Source organism: Trachymyrmex cornetzi, unplaced genomic scaffold (assembly GCF_001594075.2).
Source record: "Trachymyrmex cornetzi isolate Tcor2-1 unplaced genomic scaffold, Tcor1.1 scaffold335, whole genome shotgun sequence".
Classification (NCBI taxonomy): domain Eukaryota; kingdom Metazoa; phylum Arthropoda; class Insecta; order Hymenoptera; family Formicidae; genus Trachymyrmex; species Trachymyrmex cornetzi.
Window position 1 is genome coordinate 142,480 of NW_017298058.1, and position 25,530 is coordinate 168,009.

The 25,530-nt window shown below is 34.6% G+C and overlaps 4 protein-coding genes across 6 annotated transcripts; 3 read left to right on the forward strand and 1 right to left on the reverse strand.

The window, feature by feature from the left end:
* The first annotated feature begins 3,271 nt into the window (after window positions 1-3,271).
* Window positions 3,272-6,295, forward strand: LOC108763022 (uricase). Its single transcript, XM_018510309.1, has 4 exons — window positions 3,272-3,462; window positions 4,662-5,074; window positions 5,513-5,820; window positions 6,075-6,295. Exons 1-4 carry the CDS (start codon window positions 3,332-3,334, stop codon window positions 6,246-6,248), a joined length of 1,026 nt encoding a protein of 341 aa, XP_018365811.1. The 5' UTR covers window positions 3,272-3,331; the 3' UTR covers window positions 6,249-6,295.
* A 346-nt stretch (window positions 6,296-6,641) lies between these two features.
* LOC108763045 (uncharacterized) lies at window positions 6,642-7,422 on the forward strand. Its single transcript, XM_018510341.1, has 2 exons — window positions 6,642-6,887; window positions 6,949-7,422. Exons 1-2 carry the CDS (start codon window positions 6,817-6,819, stop codon window positions 7,274-7,276), a joined length of 399 nt encoding a protein of 132 aa, XP_018365843.1. The 5' UTR covers window positions 6,642-6,816; the 3' UTR covers window positions 7,277-7,422.
* Window positions 7,423-7,559: 137 nt separating this feature from the next.
* LOC108763043 (uncharacterized) lies at window positions 7,560-10,285 on the reverse strand. Of its 3 annotated transcripts, none has more exons than XM_018510340.1 (6): window positions 10,147-10,285; window positions 10,006-10,075; window positions 9,648-9,703; window positions 8,956-9,120; window positions 7,965-8,101; window positions 7,560-7,848 (listed from the first exon to the last, which is right to left on the reverse strand). In XM_018510340.1, the coding sequence occupies exons 2-6, from the start codon at window positions 10,027-10,029 to the stop codon at window positions 7,712-7,714; spliced, it is 519 nt and encodes a 172-aa protein (XP_018365842.1). In that variant the 5' UTR covers window positions 10,030-10,075; window positions 10,147-10,285; the 3' UTR covers window positions 7,560-7,711. The 3 variants fall into 3 exon arrangements, with proteins under 3 accessions (XP_018365842.1, XP_018365840.1, XP_018365841.1); XM_018510338.1 differs by having other exon boundaries at window positions 10,006-10,098; XM_018510339.1 differs by lacking the exon at window positions 10,147-10,285 and having other exon boundaries at window positions 10,006-10,138.
* A 7,180-nt stretch (window positions 10,286-17,465) lies between these two features.
* On the forward strand, window positions 17,466-24,629 carry LOC108763023 (protogenin). The gene is made up of 19 exons (XM_018510311.1): window positions 17,466-18,203; window positions 19,027-19,289; window positions 19,426-19,576; window positions 19,685-19,904; window positions 19,977-20,203; window positions 20,275-20,414; window positions 20,504-20,663; window positions 20,773-21,057; window positions 21,161-21,328; window positions 21,414-21,605; window positions 21,681-21,859; window positions 22,086-22,224; window positions 22,304-22,408; window positions 22,487-22,640; window positions 22,735-22,868; window positions 22,958-23,365; window positions 23,438-23,712; window positions 23,781-23,888; window positions 23,976-24,629. The coding sequence occupies exons 1-19, from the start codon at window positions 18,137-18,139 to the stop codon at window positions 24,183-24,185; spliced, it is 3,585 nt and encodes a 1,194-aa protein (XP_018365813.1). The 5' UTR covers window positions 17,466-18,136; the 3' UTR covers window positions 24,186-24,629.
* Window positions 24,630-25,530: the final 901 nt, after the last annotated feature.

Genomic DNA, 25,530 nt, shown 5'->3' on the forward strand with positions numbered 1-25,530 from the left:
TACTTTATTCCACCGTGTGAATTTTATATAATGTCGATGGCATTGCTTCATTTTTCTTCCATTTTTATCGTTGTATAATAAGATCGATAAAGATCCTTATCCGATGTTGACGTCTGTCTCTCGATTGTATGACCGGCAGCCATACAAAATTGTTCCCTGTAGCTGCACCGTAATATACCTTGAATGCGCTTAAAATGAGATAGGTGTATGATTTGATATTAAAGAAAAAACAGAGAAGATATAAATTTCAAAAATGAAAGATTTGAAATTTTTGTAAATTCGATGTGTCACGATTATTCTACGTATAAAATTGTTTATGTTTGACGATCAGGACACGTGCGTGCGCGTCTAGTTCATGAATAGAGAATCGGGATTTGTGCGTCGCGAACAGCTGATCACAGCTGATAGTCCGGCGTCTTCGACACGTGCGGAGAATTGAACGTTAGGTTAGAAAATGAACAGCGGTTAAAAGCCGAAAATAGTCTTGATTTTTTAACTTTTTTTCTTTTAACTTTTCTCGACGTTGGAGAAAAAAAAGAGAAAAAATGAACTGTGCAAGAAGTTCAGCTAAAATTGCTAAAAAGAAGAAGTCTATATAATAACGAGAATAATAAATGTTTTTCGATTTAATTAGGCGCAGTGATTACTTGAGCAGAACTACACTTGAGTACCGAACTTTATCCTCTCACTGTTTTCTTCTCCGATTGGCTGATCGATTGACCGCCAAAAGAGGAGAAGTTTGAAATATCTTTAATTTCATTAGAAAACAAAGTAGGATATTTGCTCCCGGTTGAACAATATTGAATTAATTATTGAAAACGATTTTGAATTTTTTAAATCAATAATGATGTATCTACTAAAGCCCCAGACACAATGCAAAGGAATAGCGATAGCGATAAAAATAATACGATTTCAACTTATTAGAAACTGTATATTCCAGTGTGTGTGTCTGATTTCTGATAAGTTGAAACTGTGTTATTCCTATCGCTATCGCTATTCCTTCGCATTGTGTCTGGGGCTTAATATCTAAATGCAACGAATATACATATATACAACCTCGAGTAAGCTTGAAATGCATAATCTAAAAGGATAAAAAGTCAAAATAATATCAATTTAATATTGACCGAATCACTACAAAAAATTAACAATAATTGTCAATAATCAGTCAATATGATATCAGTAGAATTGACATTATTATGACTTTCTTGTTCTGCTTGGATCGTATTTAAGCAGAACATAATAAATTTCTAGGAGGCGAAAATTGAATCAAAATGTAAAAGAAGCATAAATGCTTCTTTTATATTTCATTGTTTTAATTTTCGCCTTTTAGAAGTTTCGTTTATGCTTCTGTTTCCCATTACATCCGATTTATACTCCGATTTTTATTTTCATTCGGGTTATTATAAATCTGTTTTTTCTAGCTGCATACTTTTGGAACTTAAAAAGTGAAACAAGTATATATTTGATATTTTACTAAAATGAGAAAAAAGTTCTAGTGCAGCTATCTAGAGCAGCATATAAAAAAACAGACTGTGACGTCAAAACGACGTCGAAATAACAATATGATTACTAATAGCTTTTTCGACTGTAATCGATGTAGATTGACCCGAGAATGATTAACCCGAAAGTACCATGACCTCATCTAAATAGAAACCAAATAAGTAGAGCATGCGTCATTTATAAGATAATCGATCTCGGATCGATTATTTAAACCCGCTGCAATCGAAAACGCTGTAAAAGACACTTTTCAATCAGCAACAATTTATTTTAACGTCATTTTATGGCTTGTTTTTCTGCTTAGGTACTATAATTATCTATAATACATATATTCACCTGTATTCATTCACTGTCAGAAAATCTATAGTATGCACTTACGTACATACATGCTGTAGATTTTCAGTACTGGTAAATATTGAACGTAGCCTTCATGAAAGGTCTCTAGTGACGTCAGATGAGATAAATGATTGAGCTTTTTTTGTTGAATTGTAAAATGTTTTTTATCTAAACATAATTTTGATTAAATTTTGATTGATTTAATCAATAATTATCAAATATAATATTTGTGCCTTTGATTTTGTATTGTTTATAATATTTGTACTATATTTTTTCAACATGGATAGAAATTAATTTCTGTTAAAATTCACAAATAAGCAAATCAAAAGTTAATGAGCCGAGTTTGGTTCACTAGTTTTTGATTCGTTTATTTGTGAATTTTATTTAAAAGAGTCTTTAGTTATATTCCAATTAAATTTTAATTTTTGTTGTTTATAAACGTATGGCAGAAAAGATTTTATCAGGGATAATGAATATACAGTTAGAATCGCGCGGAATTTGATCGCATACATCGTAACATTATTTGCGCGAAATCGCTGCTCTTATCTGACCTACTAGAAAATTTTTGTTGTTACAAACATTGAAACGAATAACAACAATTGATAGAAAAATAATATTTATCCATCTTATAGGAATTAATTTAATACTAGCAATAAAAGTATTGTTACAGTACTTTTTTAATTATTAAAAATTATGATATAACGAGTATCGAATCATATCATTCAATAAATATCGTTCGATACTTGTTACTTCATAATTTTTGATAAATGCAAAAAATTTGCATATCTAGCAAAAAAATCCCAGCAATCACACAATTCTTGCAGTCAGTGCGAAGATTACAGACACAAATGCTATTGGTAAATGCTATGTAATCTGTAAATATTATATAATGTTATCAGTAAATATGCTCATCATTTGGGGTATTTATAGATTGTTTAGTAGATATCTTATCCGAACCGTTCATGCTGATAATTTATTATTATATATATTTGCATATTGCGACAATCCTATTGATTTGACGTCAATTTTCGGGAAGTAGATTTAACATATATCGACATATTCTCCAATATAGTTTCGATTCTATGGTTTCGTAATTGGAGCAGAGCACGATTGGAGATGACCGATACTTTTCGGAATGGCTTCTTAAAACAATTATAACCGTGAAAGAATTGCGTTTTTTTTTTGCCCCCTAAAACTCTTCTCCGGCGTCGTTGCCGAGATTATCGACAATGTTGTGAAAATGCGCTTCAATCTCGCTATCGCCAAGATTACAAGTTCATCGAGGGTCAATCCTAGTTGCGTCTGTGTGCGGGAAGCGTGATGTTTTCGAGTGCATAAGATCAGATTTTTAAGCCTTAAGAGACATTTTGAGTTCAAGGGTGGAAAAACGCGGTGGGATATGATCTCCAAACGCGACAATATCGTCCATATATATCATATCGATGCAGTCGTACAGCACGTAGTGCGTGATAATCTCACTCCGAAGTGTACGACGAGGATGTCCCCGCACAAGGAGCCGCTTTCTCGCCTACAGGATGACGAAATGTATTCGTTTAGTAGATCGCTGAGGAACCAAGAATCGTCATACACAAGAGACAAACGTATTCATTTTAGTGAGAATGAAAAAAGGTACATTATGTTTCCTTTCAACTAGTGAATTCCAGTCACAAATTCTTATTAATCTCTTACGAGAACAATTAAGTTACGAACCTTACAATTTTGATTAGGATTGACCCACAAGTCTTCAGACGCTTCATTAGAAATATAAATGAATAAACCGACATAAATAATCATAAAGAAAATATTATAGTAAGAATTATAACAGAGTCTTCATTAGCTTGGTATTTTACGAGAGAATTGCTGTAATTATTTGAATTTTTAATGTACGCTTTGTCAATTAAATTCCTTGTGAGAAAGAAAAAAAATCTCAAAACCTTGGCGTAGTTGCTTTTACACAAATTGTACGTTTTATTTCGTTCACGGAGAATAATTAGGATGTCGATACAGTAAATTCAGACGTAATAGAAAATAGACTAATTGAACTAAAATACACGTTTTAAGCTTAAAACCCACTTTAGACGACCTATTTTGTGTCAGATTTCAAGATAGAATCCTATTTATAAATTTATACGCCGTGTACAAAAAAAAATGTTTAAAGAATCAGAAATACGTATATTCATAAATATAGGACGCGCACGTGTATCAAAATACGCAAAATCTATATGAAATTATAAATAGAATTATGTCTTGAAATCTAACGTGAATTATAGATCGCTTAAAATGGGATTAAGCATTGTTATATATCTATAAATTGTCCCCGTAGTGCGATTTAAAATACCTATAACTGTTCACAGTGCGCGTCGCAATTTCTATTAATGCGATCGGTGAAAATCAATAGTCCATTGTGTGCAATTTTTATAGCAACAAGTGCTCCAATATCTTACAATTGGCTGAGTTCAGTAGAAAAAATAACTTTGCAGCTGTTGAAGAAATTCTTTAATATAATTCGTTCTTGTTCTTAATTCCTCATAGATCTAAATGTATAAATTAATCATATTAAATAATCTTACAACAATTACAAAGCTGCTTTTCTGCCAAAAGCAATCAATATTATAATTTAAATTCTTTACTCAGTGAGATTATATATTCTCATTACAAAAAGGAATTAATATTATAGTAACTGGAGCAATTACAAAAAAAATTAATATTATGGTAACTGATGTAATATTTTCTGTATATCCGAATAAGTCGGAAAGAAGTAGAAGAATATCGTGTGAACGAATAAAAAATTTTAATGGTAAATAAATTCAGAAAGAATTTGTGTTTAGGGACGAATACGAATTAGGCCCTTGTGCTTACGGCAAGAATAATGTCAAGTTGTTGTACGTAAATCGGAATAATGAGCCTTACCACGACATTCGCGAATACGAGATCGACACGCACTTACGTCTGTACGATCAGAAGGAGTTTTTCGGTGACAATCGTGACATTGTCTCGACGGATAGTCAGAAGAATACGGTGTATCTGCTAGCGAAGAAGCACGGCGTTCAATCGCCCGAAACGTTCGCGCTTCTACTTTGCTCTCACTTCCTCTACACGTACAAACACGTGGCGCAAGTCAGTGTCAACGTCGAGGAATACCCGTGGACCAGGTATCACGCTGACAACCGGCCACACAATCACGCCTTCGTTATGAATCCCACTGCGACGAGATTCTGCCAAGTCAGTCAGGTCAGAAATGGTATGGCTCGAGAAAAATGATCCGCTTATTTCACGTAACTCATTGAGACTAATTCAAAAAATGAAAGACAACGATCTATTTTAAATTTCTAAATAAATTCAATTTTTAGATAATTCCTAAACAGATTTATTTTTTAAAGAGAATTAATTTTTTATTCCTAGCTAGCGTGATTTTTTTATATCATTATCATAATTATTTTTTTATATCTTTTTATATTTTTATAAAATGTTAAAGTTACATATATTATGAAAGTTTCTTTAATTTATATGTAAGATTTTACTTTTTGCCCTTAAATTAAAATATGTATTGACGTAATACTTTTTAATGCAATATATTTTTCACATGCATTTGATTTATTACGAAATCAGAAAATATGAAAATTTGAACAAGCAGAAGATTAGTCTGCTAGCTTCTCATTCAGGATTTACTCGGTTCTAGGACCGCCACAAATACGCGGTGGATTGAAGGGGCTGCGAGTGTTGAAATCCACTCAGAGCTCGTTTTCAAACTTCATTCAGGACGAATACGGCACGTTGCAAGACACGCACGATCGTATTTTCAGTACTGTTGCAATGGCAGCGTGGGATTATTCCACCGCCGAGGTAGATTTTGATGGTGCTTGGCATATAGTGAAGGAGTGTATTCTACAAACTTTTGCGGGTCCACCAAATACGGGGATTCATTCGCCCAGTGTGCAGAATACGGTTTATCTCACAGAAAAGTGCATACTTGATAAAGTCAAACAAGTAAGCATTAATATATTATTATCACAAACTAATAGTTTACTATCTATTTCATAACGTTTTGCTAAAAAGATCTTAATTTAATTTATTTGAATATTAAATTAATAAGTTAAAATTAAAATAAACATTAAAAAAAACATTTAATGTTATTAAAATATTAAATAATAATAATTACATATTATAATAATAAATTAATATATTTAATTATTTTGTTTTACCTATTATATGTGCATTACGCGGAAATAAAATATTTACAGATTAGTAGCATCGAGATGCAAATGCCGAACAAGCATTACATCGATTTGGATTTCAACTCGTTTACCAAACTAAGAATAGAAGGACAGAACAAGGAAGTTTATCTACCCTTAGATAAGCCGTCAGGTATTATTTACGCTCGATTAAGCAGAAAAGATTCCTCGGCCAAATTATAAACATGTATGATTGTTGAGTTATTAATAAAGTTTATATTTTTTATAATCAGGCTAGATTGTTCCATCTTTCGGTAAACTTCACTGTCTTACTCTCTTACTCTCATAAAAGTAATGCTTTTATTCTTTTGCTCTTTTGTTTATTCAATAAATAAATTATCACATAGTTTACCCGAAGCTGGAACAACCGGCCTTTAATCTAGCTCTCGAATAAATTTCTAAAGGTTACTTTAGACTCTATAACTCGCGCCAGATTTCGGAAAATTCTATAATTTTTATATGTTGTGTAATTTTTTATATACAATATTTTATATAACCTTTAATTTTATATAAACTTTAATTCTCTTAATTTTTTTCTTATACGTGCCACGTAAAATGATAAATAGATTTACATTTGGAATTATTTTATTTTATTTTAATTTACTATAAGCTCTGATAATATCATAGGAAGTATCGGACAAAAAACGCTCAAATTGAGCGAACACTTTCTTTTAATGAAATTGTCATCGCGGACTACGAAAAATTTCACGTAAAAATTTACTTCTAAAATAGATTATAATTCATAAAATATATGTTTTCGGCGGCTGTGGATCTATACGACGTGCCTCCGGCATGGTGGGAAACAGACTGCGTGAAATACGGGTGAGATTGAAGCCTTTTCGCCGATTTTCGCCGAGAATAACCTCTTAATTAATCGACACAGACTCAGTTACACACCCGTGAGATCGCGATTAACGTTGCTGATGGGAAGTAATGTAGTGCGATTGACGGATCGCAAATACATGATGCTGCTCGCGTCGAGACTGCAGGAGGATTACGAGGCGCAGCAAAAGGCTCGCATCGAACGAAAGAAATTGAAGGCTGTCTCGATCGTACCGCAATTGAATGAATTATTGCCCAGGTCGTTTCTGAAGACTACTCGGCGACGACGTGAATGCGAGCCAAAATTTCACGCGTTTGCAGCTCAAATGTGTAAACAACTTCCACAAATGTTACTCGCGAATGATTCAGAGCCTCATTTTAAATTCTAAATTATAATTTGTATAATAACATTCACATTTATTTTGGCCGTTTCGACGAGTAAATCTAAATGTAAGAAGAAAAATACAGAGTCAAGGAACGTTAATTCAAAATGTTTGATATGCGCATAATAAATAACAAGCTTCAAGCATGTTCTTTTAATTAGCTGAACTTCTTGTACGATTCATCTTTCTTTTTTCCTTATTAGAAAAACAAAGGAGAAAGGATGAACTGTGCAAAAGCATAAAAAGAGCTATTCAGCTAAAAAGAACCTATCGTCAAATTTATACATCGACTAAACACTTAGAAGTTAAGTTTTTAATTAGCTACTCTAAATTAGCTAATCTAGAACTAAACGATTGAAGATTTGATGTGATGTTCGATGACCAATTTTAATCACAATTGTTGGTTTCGAGAAAGAGAAACAGATGTTTCACGGCGAGGCCTTAAGTCGTCACCATCTCTATCCGTCTCTGCCGTGACTTCTTCAATGGCAGATGAAACACGAGTGGTCGATTGACGGGAACCTGCACCAGTACTCCCTTGGAGTTACGATCGATCGTGTCGAGCGAGTCGTCGGTGTCTGTAAAAAGATCGCCATTTTTAATCGCGAGATTGCTCGGTTCTTTTCTTACGCGTTTCGGTCGATGAACAAATAAACGATCGATTTTTTTCTCGTGCAAAATTATTCGTCCTCACCTAGACTCTTCTCGTCCCAAAGATCATCCCATAGATCCGGCTCGGATAGATGTTGGAGACCCGACGACATGATTAGCGACGGATCTGGCGCATATCCGTAATGATAACCTGACCAGCCGAGTGATGTGACAGCGTCGCTAGAAAATAAAATGCTCGAGTTATGTCCGCATGGAAAGGATGATTTTGCTGAAACATCTAAAAATTTATCTAGATGCAGATCTAAAAATAATTTTGTTGGTCCACCAAAATAATTTTGTCGGACGCTCGGTTCATAGAATGTCAAAGTTTTTTGCAGCAATGCTTGAACTTTCTGCATAATTATTTTGATGATCCAACAAAATTATTTTTAGATCTGTATATTTACCTAAATGTTTATATACTCCAATAAAATCGTTCTTTCCGTGTATACGTATAATTATTTAAATGATACAACAAAATTATTTTCAGATCTAGCTAAATTTTTAGGTACTTCAACAAAATCATTCTTACCATACGTTTTTACCAATGTAAATTAAGGTCTGTTTTCTGTGTAGCTGAACTAGTGTACACTTTGGAATTTAAAGTGAGATAGGTATATGTTTAATATTTATCGAAAGTGAGAAAGAGAGTTCTAATACAGGAACAGAAAACAAACCATTAGTTTAACTTGCTATTTATCTTTTTCTATTCTAGGAATTAGAAAAGGGTAAAGAGTAAGTTAAATCGATATTAAAGTTAATCTGCATTAGTAGAAATGGACATAAATAGAAATGGACAGCCAGTCGCATCAGCCATGTGTGATATTAACATATAACGTGCAAATAAAATTAAAAGGATTGGCGATGAGATTGCAAGTTTTCTCGCACGCGGCGATACGAAAACTAAACTAAACTTGAAATATCACTTTCCCTCGTGGAATGATTTTTTTTTTTTTGTATATAGATTAGTTTTTGCACGAGACGTTGTCGAGTTGCTAAACAAGTTTAATTTATTTTACTCAATTGGAACGTACTCGTAGAGTTCGTTGAGATAGTATTTATCTGGTGCTCTCGTCCATGCTAATAGAGGGAAAGGCATCGGATAATAATGTACGTGGTAGTGTTGTACATGGCCCATCTTAGGCAGCGTCTTTTTTGCCTTCAGAGATTCAAAGAATTCCGTCAGTGCCTTCTTAGGGCTGCAACATGAGAAAACGTGTAAATAATTGAAGACAGAAAAGCGGAAGGTAGAAAAAATGGCACACTTGTCGTCTGTATTGCATACAAATTTTTCATGCCGCTCCATTCCATCGGCAGCTTTCGATTTTATCTTGTCTCTAGGATGAGAGACAATTTTCTTCTTTTAAAAAAAATATTAAGCTAATAAATTGTGAATTATTAAAAATAAGGCTATTTAAAAAAGTCTAAATCTGATTTAAAAAAGGTTATTTAAAAAAAATTTTAGAATGATAAAAAACCTTATTATTCAAACAATTGCGAGTCTACTTTTTAGCAAAATTTTAACTTAGAATTTGTTTATTAAAATATCTAAAACAAATTACAAAAAATAATAGTATCAAAGTTTCGACCAAAGAAAACTAGTTCAAGATAGGAAAGTTCACGAATCGAAGGAGACAAAATCGATTTGTCTTTTCTTGCATAAGATTAAATTATTCTTTTCGAATTTCAGTAGCTCTGACATGAAGAAAGTACAAAGCACACTCACTATTGAAAAAAAAATTCTTCCGAGGATCCGGCCAAAAGCACCACGGGTAGCGCCAACTGCAAATCATCACAACGATTAATCTATAGTCTCCTTCTGGTACTTTTTTTGAATTTTATTCTCAATCGTTTATGTAATTAATAATCGCCGGTGATCCGAGCGACACGTCGACTTTGTTCGCGTCGAGTTACTAAGTTATTTACTAGCAGACCACAGAGCACAAATTGTTGGAGTTGTTATAACGTGAGCGGTACTCCTAAGTGCACTTCCTCCATAACGAAGAACAACATCATAAAATCTCAAATTTGCAAGGTCGACGCGGTCGTTTTTACACCTGCCATTAAGATATCTGGTCATTTACTTGCAACATCAGCCCCGTCTTCATGCTGCAGCACTAACTGGAAGGTTGATCGGATCGCTACGTCCGCAGTCTGCGATATATGAATACAACAAACTGAGAATTTCGATGAAACTGGATCGCTTTATAGCCGCGCTCTCTTACCCTCTTTCTCTCCATGCACTCATACTTTTCATTTTTCCCCTCGGCCGCGGTTCATCAAGTGATAGCTGAAACAACTTTTCATCATTCAAGAATCACATATCGCCACGTTGTTGTAATCACTTCCTCGCAGCTATAATCATATGCAGAGCACTGTGTGTGATACGTTCACGGAAAGAATGGTTTTATTAAGTATCTAAAAATTTAACTAAATATAGATCTGAAAATATTTTTGTTGAACCGTTAAAATAATTACGTAACTCTCAAATATGATGAGCAATGCTGCAAAAAGTTTTAACATTCTAGCAATCAGTTTAAATATCCTACACTGAACAATAAGATTGGCTGAATGAGGCATAGCATTTTTAATTGGTTGCAAAGCCAATTAAAAACGCTATGCCATATTTTACCATCTAATTTGCTGTAGCAGCCAATCTTTTCTTTCAGTATACATAATTATTTTGATAGCGAATTAAAAATGCTATGCCATATTTTACCATCTAATTTGCTGTATCAGCTAATCTTTTCTTTCAGTATACATAATTATTTTGATAGTCCAACAAAATTATTTTCAGATCTGTATTTAACTAAATTTTTTAATATTTTATATCTAAATTCTAAGCAGAATCGTAAGGCTCGTAACATATATCTAATATTCTTGTAAGATTTGTAAGAATTTTTTAAATGCTTATATCTTTATACAAATAATATTTTTACAGACAGCTTCTTACTAGCCATAAAATTTACAAGAAATCGTAGATATTTATGTCTTACGATATATACGCATGAAATTAGAATACTAATCATAAGTTCTCGCAAGTTTTACGAGAATACGTTACGAGTTTTATGATTTTCGGCTTAAAATTGACCCATTAGCAAAACCATCCTTTCTGTACATAGATCTGAAAATAATTTTGTTAAACTATCAAAATATGTAGAACGTTCAAAATGTGTAGAATTTGGTTGCTAGAATATTAAAACATTTTGCAATATTGCACATCATACTTGAGATTTTTACGTGATTATTTCGATAGTCTAATCAAATTATTTTTAGACCTGTATCATCTAACTAAACTTTTAGATATTTTACCAAAATTTTTCCGTGTTATGACGCGCATTATTATGAATTATTAAATAGTGTTTATTAATTAAACAGTCACATAAAAATATTTTTTAATATAAAATACAAATAATTTACGATCAAGTTTACGCGTTTAAAAACATTTTATGTTTATTTAATCTTTCCGACGAGTTGTATTGAAGCTCTTACGTTTATACATCGATAACATTATATCTCTATTTAAGACTTCCGTTTTCTTGTTGCAACGACAATCGCGATAAGAAATAATTTACACCTTTTTCTTGCAATGTCCATTGAAATGATATTTTTAATTGGTACGCTTTCGATGATAGAAATAGATAAAATATACCGGAAATTTCCTTCTTTAAATTATTCTACATAGCAAATGTACATGCACACATAAATGTATTCAACATATATGTATATGTTCTGAACGAATTCAATCTGCTTGTTTTGTATTTTCAATGATAACAGTTCTCATGATTATTAGTTAAGATTTACAGCTCTATCTTCGAGAGAAGAGCACCTGCAGAAATATTTTACCAATCTTTATTTAACCCTAGAACATATAAATATCCTAAGAATTTAATCTGCATGTGCCTCGTGTTTACAACGGAAATGGTTTTCATGATTATTTATCGGTCGCGATTTACAGCTATCTCCGAGAGAAGATAATCTTCGGAGATATTTTTTCAATGTTTATTAATAAATATGATGAAAAAATTAATTTAAAAAGTTTATTTTATACACAAATGATACAAAGGAATCAATTTATTTCATATTGTACAATTAATAAAAAAAAGATTGAATTCTCGTTGTTGACATTATATATCTTAATGTAAAATGAAGAAAATAGAACGTGATAAAATGCTCTGTTAATATGTGTGTCGCTTCAACGGCATGACTGAAAAACAAATACGATCTCAAGTTAATGAATAACGTCCTCTGTAATCGACAAGTTGCTTTGTAGACGGTAAAATATACATCAATGCGCAAGAGGCAAGATTCACTTTAATGACTGACTGGAAATCGGCGCTTTATACTAGTGCACAGGATGTTCCACATGCGATTCTAATCGCGAGGATTACGATTATACCTCGCGGGCACCTTTCACATTCACGCATAAAACGGAAAATGAAGAAAGGTGAAACTGACATTGTCGGATGCTTATCATCGGCGCGACAGGCTCGTTCGAGTAATTATCACATTTTCACAGGCATACATCATGCACATGTCGCGCTCAAATCTGTAATAGATTGATACACAATAACGATCGTTTCTCAGCGATTTTTTTCGAAGTTCACTTTCTTCTTTTTCAATTCTTACTTTTCTTTTCTTATTTACTTTCGATTTTACGTTGCTTTTCATTTCGCGTAAAGCGCGGGAACCAAATTTTCTAAAGAAAATAATTTGTTTAAAAAAAAAAAGAAAAAATAGCTTATTATCAGATTGTTTCTTGCCTTAATGAAGTAAATTTTGACCAAATGTTAGCATTTAACGATGTATGAGCTTATCCAGAAGGGAGGGAAATTGAAAATTAAAAGTTATAATTAGCAAAATCTAATATTTTTTTAATTCAAAATCAGGAACAAAAAGAACCCATATAGTACTTTATTTGACAAACATCCTGAGAACTTAGTCCTTATGACGTTTGAAAGATATAAAGACATCCTTCGGAATGTCATATGTTTCTTGGAGGTCTGTACTGTAGAGAGATTTCTAAAAATATTCACAAGAAAGAATATCTAATAAAACAATTCATTAATACAAAAATAGCTCTTTATTTGATAACACAGAAATTCTAAATAAGCAATCATTAAAGCAAAAATTACTATTTATATCATCACAGAATTGATAAACCTCTCGCTAAAAAAAAATTCTACACGCCCATGTGACGATATCAAGACCTAGAGATAACCTACGACCCTGATAATATTTATGTTGGATAAGATATCTAAAAAAACGTCTTTTAGATGTCTTATGTCTAAAAGATATCTAAAAGATATCTTTTAGATATCTTATGCAATATACATGTTATCTGGAGAACCACGTGAATATATATATAGCTTGTTTGAAGAAAATATCCGTGAAGGCCTCAAAAATATTATGGAGAAAAAAATGTTAAAAATTGAAATCGTCTATCATTTAGATCATTTAGATGTGATTTATGATATTGATTTCTTTCAACAGTAAACACTCTAACTTTGTTAGTGATTATAAATTTTATATGTTTTGTATATAACTTTTCTTTGATAGAATGATCGATGTGAGTCATTATTGCAATTTCACGGCTTATGAAAGCGCCATAACGTGAAAAGATTCGCTAGATAACGATCTCCGTTTCATCGCGCAATAAATTTATTCGACCAATTTGTCTGTGAAGAGCCGCAATTGGCTTTCGAAGCATATCGGTAATGAACTTGACAAGTTGCGTTAATCGCCATCAGGACGTCCTACTAGCATGATAATCTCTGAACCATACAAACGACTTGAAGGAGACAAGCGACTTTCTTTTACGACAATAACGGGGAGAACTGCGGGGCTGGACGACGACGGAATCAGCGGTTTGCAATTAGACTTGGTAGAAAAATAACAGAAAAAAAGAGGAAATTAATGAACCGTGCAAGAAGTTTAACTAAAAAGAACAAGCTCTTGTTTCGTGCAAATCGCACTCGCCCGGAGGCCACGGAGTGGATTGAACTGGACGCGTCATTACCGGGTGACTGCGAAATAACGGTCATCTATTTTCTCCAACGGAAACAAAGAACAATGGTTATTTACACTCCTCGCGATGCACTTCCTGCAGACGTGATTATCATCATTTACATTTCAAGCGTTGTCATGTCGCGACCGTCGTTCCACATCAGATTAGTTCACCCGATGACAATGCGGAGGGTTCACTAGGATAAATGCTACTTTCGACCATGTTGGCGTGTCACGAGAAGCGGAAAAAGGAACGGTAAAGAGGAAAAAAAAAATGGCTGAATTAGAACGAATCGAGAGATGGGAAACTTCGATTCTGTCCAAGTCATTTCTAGTCTTTTGTAGGACTTCCTCGCAGACGGAATCCCCCGTCATCGATGGGATTGATGGGACCAACCCCTGAGATACGGGAAAACTTTCCCTTCCGAGAGAAAGCCGATGCGTAAGGTCGTGGCCGTCATGGGCGACGGCGTTCGGAAAATTGTCCGAGTAAACCGGTTCCAGTACTTCGATACCGATTCTTCGATCGATTTGTCGGTTACCGTTGTCGCCATCGTTCTCGTCAACATGCATGTACGACACGTAGTGCTTTATGCTGCGCCTGTGGTGATTTTAGAAATAAAATGACCGCGAGGTATACTATACACAGAGCTATAACGACTGTGCGATTTCTCTTGTATATGCGATTATTATCATAGAGAAATAAGTGCGACTGGATAATGAACAGGGAGAAACGACAGTAAAACCGGAATCCGACTCGCAAAAAAAATTAATGGAGCATTTATCGAGAATAAATCAATCTTCTTTTTCTTTTTATATTAATTAAATGACACCGAGCCTCCAGGAAATATATTCCAAATGGAGGTCAATTTAGTCAAAACGAGTGAACAAGAGTTTAATCTGAACTTACGGAAGGAAATCTTTTTATTTTTTAATTAACTCCAGACTTATGACTGCTTCTACTAATATAGTTTAATCTCGGTTCAACTAATTCTTCATCTTTTTCTAGCTTTAAAAGCAAGTTGAACTGAGATTAAAGTTAATCTAGGATTAATAGAAACAGACGTCAGTGTAATAAGGTTTTATGTGTATTACACCGGTCAGATCATCTTGGAGATGTTTTTGATTAAAAAGATATAAAAGACACAAAAAATGCCTGAAAATAGTAGCACATAAATAGCGCATAAATCCTGTGTATTTAATTTTTCAAATCGGTTTTTAACGGGTGGGGGGGCTGACTGCCTTATACTCAACCCCCCACAAAAAATTTTTTTTTTAGCCAAACGGATGAGCGAAAAATTTTTTTTTGCGCATATGGGTAGCGCATAAATAGCGCATAAATTCTGTGTATTTAATTTTCCAAATCGGTTGTTTTTAACGGAAGGGGGGCTGACTGTCTGCCTACTCAGCTCCCCCATAAAAAAATTTTTTTTTATCTAAACGGAATTAGCGCAAAAATGTTTTTTTGCTGGTGTGGGTAACACATAAATAGCGCATTATTCCATATAGTGGGGGTGTCAGCTAAACAGACGTCTCTTAACGTCTGTCTAGCTGGGCCCCATACTTAATCAAACCTTAATGAAAAAATTATGGAATAATGCGCTATTTACGCGCTACCCATATTCGCAAAAAAAATTTTTGCGCTCCTTTCGTTTTACTATTGTAATAAAAATTGAGTACACTTAAGGAAAAAACAAAAATAGTGAGATTTAGGAAAGGAGGGGGAAGGAGTAATAAGGTGGATTAGATATGGAAAAGTAAGAGGATAGAGGAGGTAGGAAAATGTAAATATCTAGGTTATACGTTGCAGAAGAATGGCGGGTAGGAAGAGCATGTGAAGGAAATGGTGGGGAAGACGACGGCATTGTTGGGACAAGTGTGGAGGGAAGAAGAGATTTGGAAAGGACTGGAAGAGGAGAATTTGGTTATTTAACGCACTGATTTTGACGATAATGAGTTATGGAGTGGAAATATGGTGATGGAATGGGAGGGGGTGGAGAGGATACAGGAGAGAACGAATCCAACACACCCGGTGTGTTCGGGCGTCAGGTGTCTTCCTCTGGTCAGGTTGATGTTCAAATGAAACATCACCTGGCAGAAGATGTACGAAGATTTTCTCCTCTAACATAAAACAAAAAAAAAAGGAAGCAACATGTACCAGGGTAACATTAGCGTTCGATAATAAATAATTGTATTATAAAATTGTTCATGGTATTTAACTAAAGAATTTCATCCGCCATATTGATTCAACCACTTTGAATTTTCAAATTTTTAAACCGCCATAACGATTCGGTCATTTTTCTTATTCAATTATTTTGAATCCAGATTTGTAATATTATATTTCATAATGTCTAAAGAGAAGAGTATAATGGAGGAGCGCGCGCTACGCAGGGGATGTGCTAGTTTACAGTAAATTTCTAATCATATTTATGTTATTTAAGTAATTTTCCAGCCATAAACATGTAATTTCCATGTAAAATTATATATATATTTTTTTCAGTGTGTTAGGCGCCTAGCTATCTTATAATAGGGGGCTTTCCTCTATACACAAAATAATGGGACAAATTAATATAAAAAACTATAGTTGTTTTTATGGAGATCAAAAATTGGGTACTTTTCTTTTTAAAAAAAGAATCTTTAATAGACGTGTCTTCCCTGACAACACAGACTTCCTGGGGATGTCCGTATCCTTTTGAACATCCTAAGAACATTTCCAGGATGTATCCCGAATAAAGTATAGCTATTAAAGTTATATCTCGATTTTGAATTTTTTCTTATTGTCTGGGACATTATAATGCATTAAAACAATATATTTTATTATTTATATAAATTTTAGAAATTGGATGTTTCCCATTTGATATCGACTTGTATCATCAAACAGGAAGCACCACCGACGATCGAAAAATTATTACATGCGGTCGGTCCTGAGGTGGTCCGGGGATAATTGAAGAACGATGATATTATCAACAATTAATATAAACTGCGATTGTAATCACAAATTTATATCAATTGTTGATAATGTCATCGTTCTTCAATTATTCTCAGACCCGATCCCTGAACTATTAATCACGAAAATTAGGGTCGTCTTTAATAATAAGTAATACTCGTTGTTGGTGCTTTCCATTTGGTAACACAATCAAATTAACATCAAATGGAAAACACCTAATTTTTAGAATTTATATTTTTATACTATGTACCGAGATATATACAATAAAATATATTTTAAATGTAATATATGCATGTTATACATTAATTAATGTTACTTTATTGTACATACATGTAAACATGAAATATTTTTTTCATGAATATTAATTGTTTCAAAAACGCCTTGTGATTGCATATTATAGTTTTATGACAATTTTACAGGATTATATATTATATATTGCAGTATGCAATACCGATCGAGCCTCGGCGTCGGTCAGATCGACCTCTATTTTATCTACGCGCGCGACGCGGCGGCGGCCTCGCAGCTTCGAGTTTCCCTCGTGCGTTTCTAGGCGGCGTTAAACGCCGAGGACGCCCGAGGGAAAATGGCAAGCAAGAACGAGGGTGTCGCGTGCTAAAATTCGACGGGACGCGTTACAACAAACTTTACGCCGGTGAAGGCGGTGGTGCGGGCACGAAATCCCGGCGACGGTGTCAAAGTCGCGCGGGCGTTTGTGATTCACGATTCGGTTGTACGATATCGTCGATCGTATTTCCTGTATTCACGCTTGTAGGATCGGTACGCACGCCGCGCCGGTTGACGATGTGAGCGCGCATACACACGCGAACGCAAAAGCAGCGCAGTGAGGTCGGGCGGGGGCGGAGGGAGAAAAGGGCGCTCCAGCTCGGCGAACGGAACGGCCGACGAGATATCTTTCTCTCTCTCTCTCTCTCTCTCTGTCCCTCCTCGGCTCCGACGAAGCCGACGATGTCAAACATGCGGCGTCAAGTTTTGCGCGCCAGCAATTCGACGACGACGACGTCGGCAACGACGACGACGACGACGACGACGACAAGGAAGTCGAAGGAAACGACGACGAAGAATCGACGACGGCGCACCACGGCCGTGCTCCTCTGTCAGTGAAAACTAACACACGTAAAACACACACACATACACATACATATACATATACACGCACGTACATATACACGCACGCGTACGCGTAATACACACGCACGCACGCACGCACGCACCGGTACGCGGTTGCCGATGAGCGTGGATATATGGCGGCGCGAGTACTGTTGCTGAGCGTCTTGATCACGGAAGTGCTGAAACCAGCTTGCGCCGCAGGTGCGTGCTCCATTCCTCGTGTTTACGCCTACCATCCCCCGTCAACGACATTTCCTGAGAAACATCAAATCGCACGTTCCGCATCTCACGAGTTCCAGGCGACGATGTTACTGGTTTATTATGACGTACATGGCCCAGACATCGTCGACCCCGAGACCTTCTCGTTTCTTTGTATTCCCCTCCGTGCATGAATTCCTTACATAGTGATGAGGCAAAGAGAGATGCGCAGTTAGCGTTATCACAGAGAAACCTGATATTGTTTTCGTGTGATATGCGTTTTATGTGACAAACGTCGTGAAGACTCGCGTCTTTTTCGACATGCTTTCAATCTGAAATATTTCTCTAGCGTTTCTAATCAAGCACATCTTTCTTGATTCTTTGTGCAGTCAGTTTTTGTGGTGCTCGTAATATTCATTTCCAAATATTAAAAAAATATCCAAAATATCAGAAGTAAGATTGGCATTCTAATGAATGACCAAATAATGTCAAAGCCACATGTAAATTAACGCAAAAATTGTTTTGTTACAGTTCAGAATGTACATATGATAGATTGGTTAAAATGTGATGTAAATGCATGTTTGACTACTCAAAGAACTACTAAATATTTCTATGAAACCAATATCATCAAAGATGATGTAATTTCTGATCAGTCATATGTAAAATTTAAAAAGTTTTGGAGACTAATCTTAAAGAAATATACTCTTCATTTATTTTGATTATTAGATGGTATTTCCAAAATATTGAAATTATATTCTAAAATATAAATTATATTCTAAAATATTCTAAAGATATAAAGGTAATTTGTAAACTGCCTGTTTGGCAGGTGTTAAAGGTATTGGAGGAAATATCAGTGGTAGGAACGTGTCCAAATCGGACAGTTCTGACACTGGCTTGACTAAAGGATCTGGATTAACGCTGGAAATTCAACCTAGTGGCCATGTGATACTAGGAAAAAAGGGGATCACGCTCAGTTGCATAGCTGGCTCAAATGAGACTGTGACTTGGTTGCACAATGGAATACCAGCACCTCCATGTGGTCTTACTCGCTGTGTTCTTCTTTCCAATGGCTCTCTCCACTTTTACAAGGTAATGCACCATGCAGGTAATAATCCATTTATGGATTTATTATTACGAGTAGATAATAATTCATTTATGAATTTATTATTACAAAATTATAATTTATACTTAGAAATTATATAACACAATGATGTATTATGTGCAGAAACAAAATTTACAAATGCAAAAGTTCAAAGAAAAGGAAAGGAATAATATTGTTAATGCTAGAAACCATAATAAAGATGAATATCGCTGTGTAGCACGTACTAATTTAGGAGAGTTGATACAATCAGCTCCCACCATTATTCAAATAGCAGGTAAATGCAACAATCTACAAATATATGAGTACAACAGTCCTTTCTTTCAACAAAAATTTATAAATTAGATTTATATTATAGTTGTAACGTATGTCACATGTGTTACAGAACTTGCCCATGTATTTAAAGAAACTCCAGAAAATATTACTGTTCAAGAAGGTGAAGTCACAAGATTGTCTTGCTTGATTGACAGTGTTCCTTTCCCACCCAATATTACGTGGCAGCATAATGAAACATTGTTATCTTATAATGAATCAAAGTATTCTGTGGTACCACCAGGTGTTCTGTATATAAGTGCAACGAAACTGTCAGATGCTGGCTCATATAGGTATGTTTTTTTAAAAATTTCTTATCTTTAATATTTTTATCGGAAACTAAAATGGAAATTGCCGTATTTCAGATGCATAGTCACTAATGAATTTCTAAAGAAGACCAAAAGGAGCAAAGAAGCAAAATTAACGATTATTGTGAGAGCGGAGAACAAAACAATTCATACGTCATCGTCCTTGTTCCCACAAGTTTCGTACAATCATTGGCTGCTTAATGGATCGAATCTTAAGCTGGCATGTGCTGCATCTGGTTTTCCGTCACCATTCATAACATGGTCATTTATTCCTCGTTACATAGGTAAGACATTTGAATGCAGAATACACGTTTAGTTAAGAAAATTGAATACATTTGATCATATTTGTTTGCAGATAATGTTACAAAACCTCGCATCCTTCTTAATTCCACCACTGGTATTAGTATATTGTCATTAACAAATGTGAATATTTCCAATGCTGGTGTCTACCTGTGTTCTTCAAAGAATTCTATTACCAATGACTTACAAGTACAGGTAAGTGATTATACTTGTGATTGAAAGTAATTAATTATTAATTTAGCAGATATAAATTAACATATTTATATATATGTAAATTATTGCAGAATATAACAGTAGATATATTAATACCACCGTCATTTGTAAAAACGCCGACGAACCAAATCTGTCCAAATGGAAGAACAGCGAGATTCGAGTGTCAGGCGCAAGGATTACCCGTACCTCAAATTTATTGGCTGAAAGATTCATTAAATATTACTATTAATGGTAATGATATTACAGACAGATTTAGAACTTACCAAGGAAGAACTCGTTTAGCATAATTTTTGTTTACTCTTACAATTAATTGTACATGAATGAATTTGAATGTTAATAGGTCGCAGAACAACTTATGTTAAGGAATACAATAAAATAGAATTAGCAATATCAGCAACAGTGCCGTCTGACTCTGGCATATACCAATGTGTGGCGGTAAATGCAGCAGGTGAAATTTGGGCTGCTGGCCGGCTCCAAGTAAATACATCGCGTAATAGTCCTGCCACACCCACTTCTCTAAAGTGTCACGCTATTTCACCAGTTAAAATCCTAATTTCGTGGGAACCACCAAAGTCTGTACCATATACCAGTATTACAGCTTATACCGTCCATTATAGTCCTGTAGGTGAGTTTGATACCTTGCGATAGGTATAAAGAATACAGATCTCTTAAGAGGTTTTTATTTCAATTATCTATATTTATACGTTTGATATATATTTTTAATACAGAAGGTGGTAAGGAGGAAGTTTCGCCGCCAGAACCAGGGAATTCTACGTCTGTAGAAGTAACAAAACTTCTTGAACCGTTTACAAATTACTCATTCTACGTACGCGTGTGGAATAACTATGGTGCTAGCGATCAGTCGGCTACCATTGTGTGTTCCACTGCTCCAAGTGGTACATATTTCTATCCATTTTTATCAACTTAATCTTGTAACAAAATATAACTTAGATTAACTTGAAATGACAATTTTATTTTCAGTTCCTAAAGGCACACCAAAAATGTATGTGGATATAATCAGTAGTACAAAACTAAATGTATCATGGGAACCTTTGAGTAAAAAGGATTCTCGCGGCGTCATAGTGGATTATAAGCTATTGTGGAAACTTCACCAGAGTTCATCCAGATTGGTACAATATCTACCTGCATCCGTTGAATACTATATAATTTCCGGTATGATCTTTGTCTATCTTCTTTCTCTGAGCTTTACAAAAGTAGCAATCATACAATCGTATATTACGAACACAGATTTGGAACCTGGAGCACAATATGATCTTCAAGTATTAGCAAGAACAAAACAGGGCGAGCCAAATATTAGTGAATCACAATTGGATTGGGTTACTGTAACCATGCCATCTGAATCTAATCAGTTTACTATAAAGAATGTAGATATTCAAGTATTAATTGTAAACTCTTCAATTATCAAGGTTAGTATATCATTGATTAACATTAGAAATACGAACATTTCTTATACTCATTGAAAAGAGTACCTAAATAAATGAAAATAAAAAAGGTAAAAAATCTAATATTTCATCAATATAAAGAACGTAATTAAAGAGTAATAGAGTGTTAAATTGTAAAATTACTAGAGTTAAAATCGTAAAATTTTTATTATTTTTTGAATTGCTTTCTAAATCTTTGTTCCAATACTAGATGAAATGGAAGATCAACTTCAAGCAAATTGAGTCAAAGTTCGATTCCTGGCAAATTTATTGCGAAAATCAAAATGGTGAAAATTTGAAGAATATTAGTTTACCGCAGAATATTACTGAATACTTGTTTACTGATCTTGGTAGGTATTTCACAATAAATGATAATATTTTTTAACCATGTTATTTAAATTAAAAGTGCAATAATTAATTTTTATCCAGATATGAACGATTCTTATATTATGCATCTATGTATGGTGAAGAACAGCTCAGATAAAGCAACAAGTTGCTTATCAAAATATGTAGAGACCGTAGAATCCGATCCTAGTAAGTTTGTCAAATTTTTATGGATTATATCTGCACTGAATAAAAGAAACAATTTTATGCGATAATCTTGCAATTTAGATACTGTGCCAATGACATTGGAGGCTGTTCCCGTCTCGCCCACGTCCATTAATGTGTCATGGACATTGTCCAATGCGCACGATATAAATTCATTTGAATTTTGTTATTATGCGGTGCATGTGCAAAATTCTAACAATTCTAAATGTTCTGTCGTGTAAGTATAGCTCGATTTTTTGAAATATAAATATATTTGAATACAACATCTGCTGACAAAAGTTTTAAATCTCTTTAAAATATATATTTTATAGAAACGACACAAAAACAAGCGTTGATGAGCTAAAGCCTTTTACTTTATATGAATTTAAAGTAAAAGTCATTAGGCATGATACAAATCGAACTAGCTTCTATAGCAAGTCTATAGAATGCTATACAAACGAAGATGGTGAGTCTTTAACAGAGTTGTTATTTAATAGAACAATAATACATATATGTCGGCTTTTTATATGGGATTTTATAAACGAAATGTTACAGTTCCTGGTAAAGTCGAAGGGTTACAATGGTTCTTAGAGAACAATACGAAAGTACGAATTGTATGGGAGGAACCGACCAACATAAACGGCATTATACAAAATTATATTGTCGCATATACTATAAATTTGACGACAACGTGGAATAATGTGACTGTGTCCGGTAATAAAAGGACGACGAATCTACCAGGCTTAGCACCAGGGAAACGATATTTCGTTATGGTGCAAGCTGCGACGAATGCTGGCTATGGGAAACCGTCAAACCCTATTATTGTTTTTACCGGCGGTACTAGTCGTAACGGTAGTAATGGCGGTAGTAATAATGGTGGTGGCGGTGGTGGTGGTGGTGGAACGTCAAAAGTACCTGCCCCGTCGGGCAATGAGAAAAACTCTAAGCCCGATCAGAGTTTAGGTGAGAGAAATGGACACAGACTTGGGATTTAGAAACTGTGATTCGTTAATAACCCTCATTATGATTATATAGGTGTGATCCTCGGGGTGAGCATAAGCATCGGATTTATCATGATATGCCTATGCAGTATATACTGCCGGAGGAAGTTTGAGAACTCACGGTTGAGAAACGACGCTCAACCTACGAACGGGTGTGTGCTATCGCGAAACAGAAATGAATGTTGCGCGGAGCAATCCTCCACGTCTGTGAGTCAACATATGAATGCCATCGGTACTCCGAATGAGATTGAATTAGCAGTGCTATGTCCATCATCACCGATCGAAACAAATCCGCACTCAGACGCAAAGGTAATTGAACGTCGGAAATTTGAATTTATGTGAATCTTAATAAGAAATAATATATATGTGTTGTACAGGGCGCACAGTCTAATGGGGTTTTCGAAATTTGCGCGAAAGAACCCTTATTGTCGCCGTGGGAGGTTAATGGAGGCTCGAAGGATGTTCATATTATGGAGAATCCTCAGGTATTATCACGGATTTTAACAATATTTTGTTATAGACAATAGAGACGCATTATATTTTACTAATTAATTCATTCTTCGTGATTGCAGTACAAAAGAAGAGGCAGCTCCGCCTCGAATGATCAACGGGAGGAGGAAGAGGAGCAAGATTTAGAAGGCACGCAGCTCACAATGGTCAATTGTACTTTAGGCAGTAGTGCTAGCAGTTTAAATAACAATTCAGGATGTCCGGACGATGAGATTTCATCATCGCCGAAAGCCACGTGTACATCTGTTCCGGCGCTTGGACCAAACGGGTGAAAATGCATTAGGCAATACGCTAAAGTGTTCAATGCTTCTCAGCGGTATCAAGGTACAACAGGTAGGAGTACATGAATTCTCCTATTTCCTCCTTCCTTATGGCACGCCATCGATCACGCTCCGAATCAATGCGCGAGAAAAAAAAAATAGCGATGTCTAGCCCCGAGAAAGCGAAAGCAATGCAAAATTGCAACAATCTCGCGAAACAGGAGTATTGTCTGGCACATGATCGATGTAAATAATATTGTTTTGAAAGAAATTGTAGCGTTAATTATCGTCACGTTGTAAATACGAGCAAGAAACATTTATCGCGCGGAGAACAAAGCTCGTCTGCATAAGCGCCTCAGTGAAAGCAACTCGATTCTAAAATTTATTGCATTCTTTGCATGATGCACTTGTAACATTGTAATGCAGTGATCGCGTAGACGATACTTGAAATGTTTACCGGACTTGTGTATGTACAGAATAATTTAAAATATTGTTTGAAAATAAAAATTAAATATTTTTGAAAAGAATTGAAGAGAATTATTATATAAATATGGTTAAAAATTTTTGATATTAATATAGTATATTAGCGAATACTGCTAGCAAAATGATTTCGGTATTCAGTTTCCGATTGAGACCATTTAGCGAAATGCAATATTTTTGTACATAGGCTGTTTTAAAAGTGTTTAATTTATCACTTTTTGTTGATTCTTTAACGAATGTCGAGTAATTCTGTACATATACAAATTAAGTGAACTATCAACGTACCGAAAATTGAAAGATGCGCGAACAAAATAAACTGAAATAAAAAACAGCAAGTTTCTGATGCCTCTGTATACATAGAATAGAATAATTATTGATTGTGAATATGTTCATAAAATATTACATTTCGAATACCGACAGCAAAAAAAGATATGTGGACGTGCATTCCTTCGCGTTTGGGAACACAAAACTGCTAAATATTCGGGCATAGTATGGCCTAAAAGTTGATAAAGTTTTATTCTGACAACAGTTTTCGGGCTGATGATTCGGGCTTAAAATGGAGCAGAGAGATACTGATCATTCCAAAATAAGTTTTCCATTGATATTTAATTGTGAACAAAGGAAGAACGTTTAGTATTAACAAAACAGGGAAAGGCTCTAACCAGATGCTACGCGTTTTTAGAAATGTTAAGAAAATTTTTTATTCCGTGTTTTTCTTCTTTTTTTCCTCTTTTTTTTCTATTTTTCTCTTTATATTTTAATGTACCGTATGTGTGTCATTATGGTATCACTTTTACAAAAATATTGATTTCTCCAAGGAATCGAAGTAAAAATCTTTTTTTGCATTTGGAGCTAGTGTGCATGACAAATGAAAGAT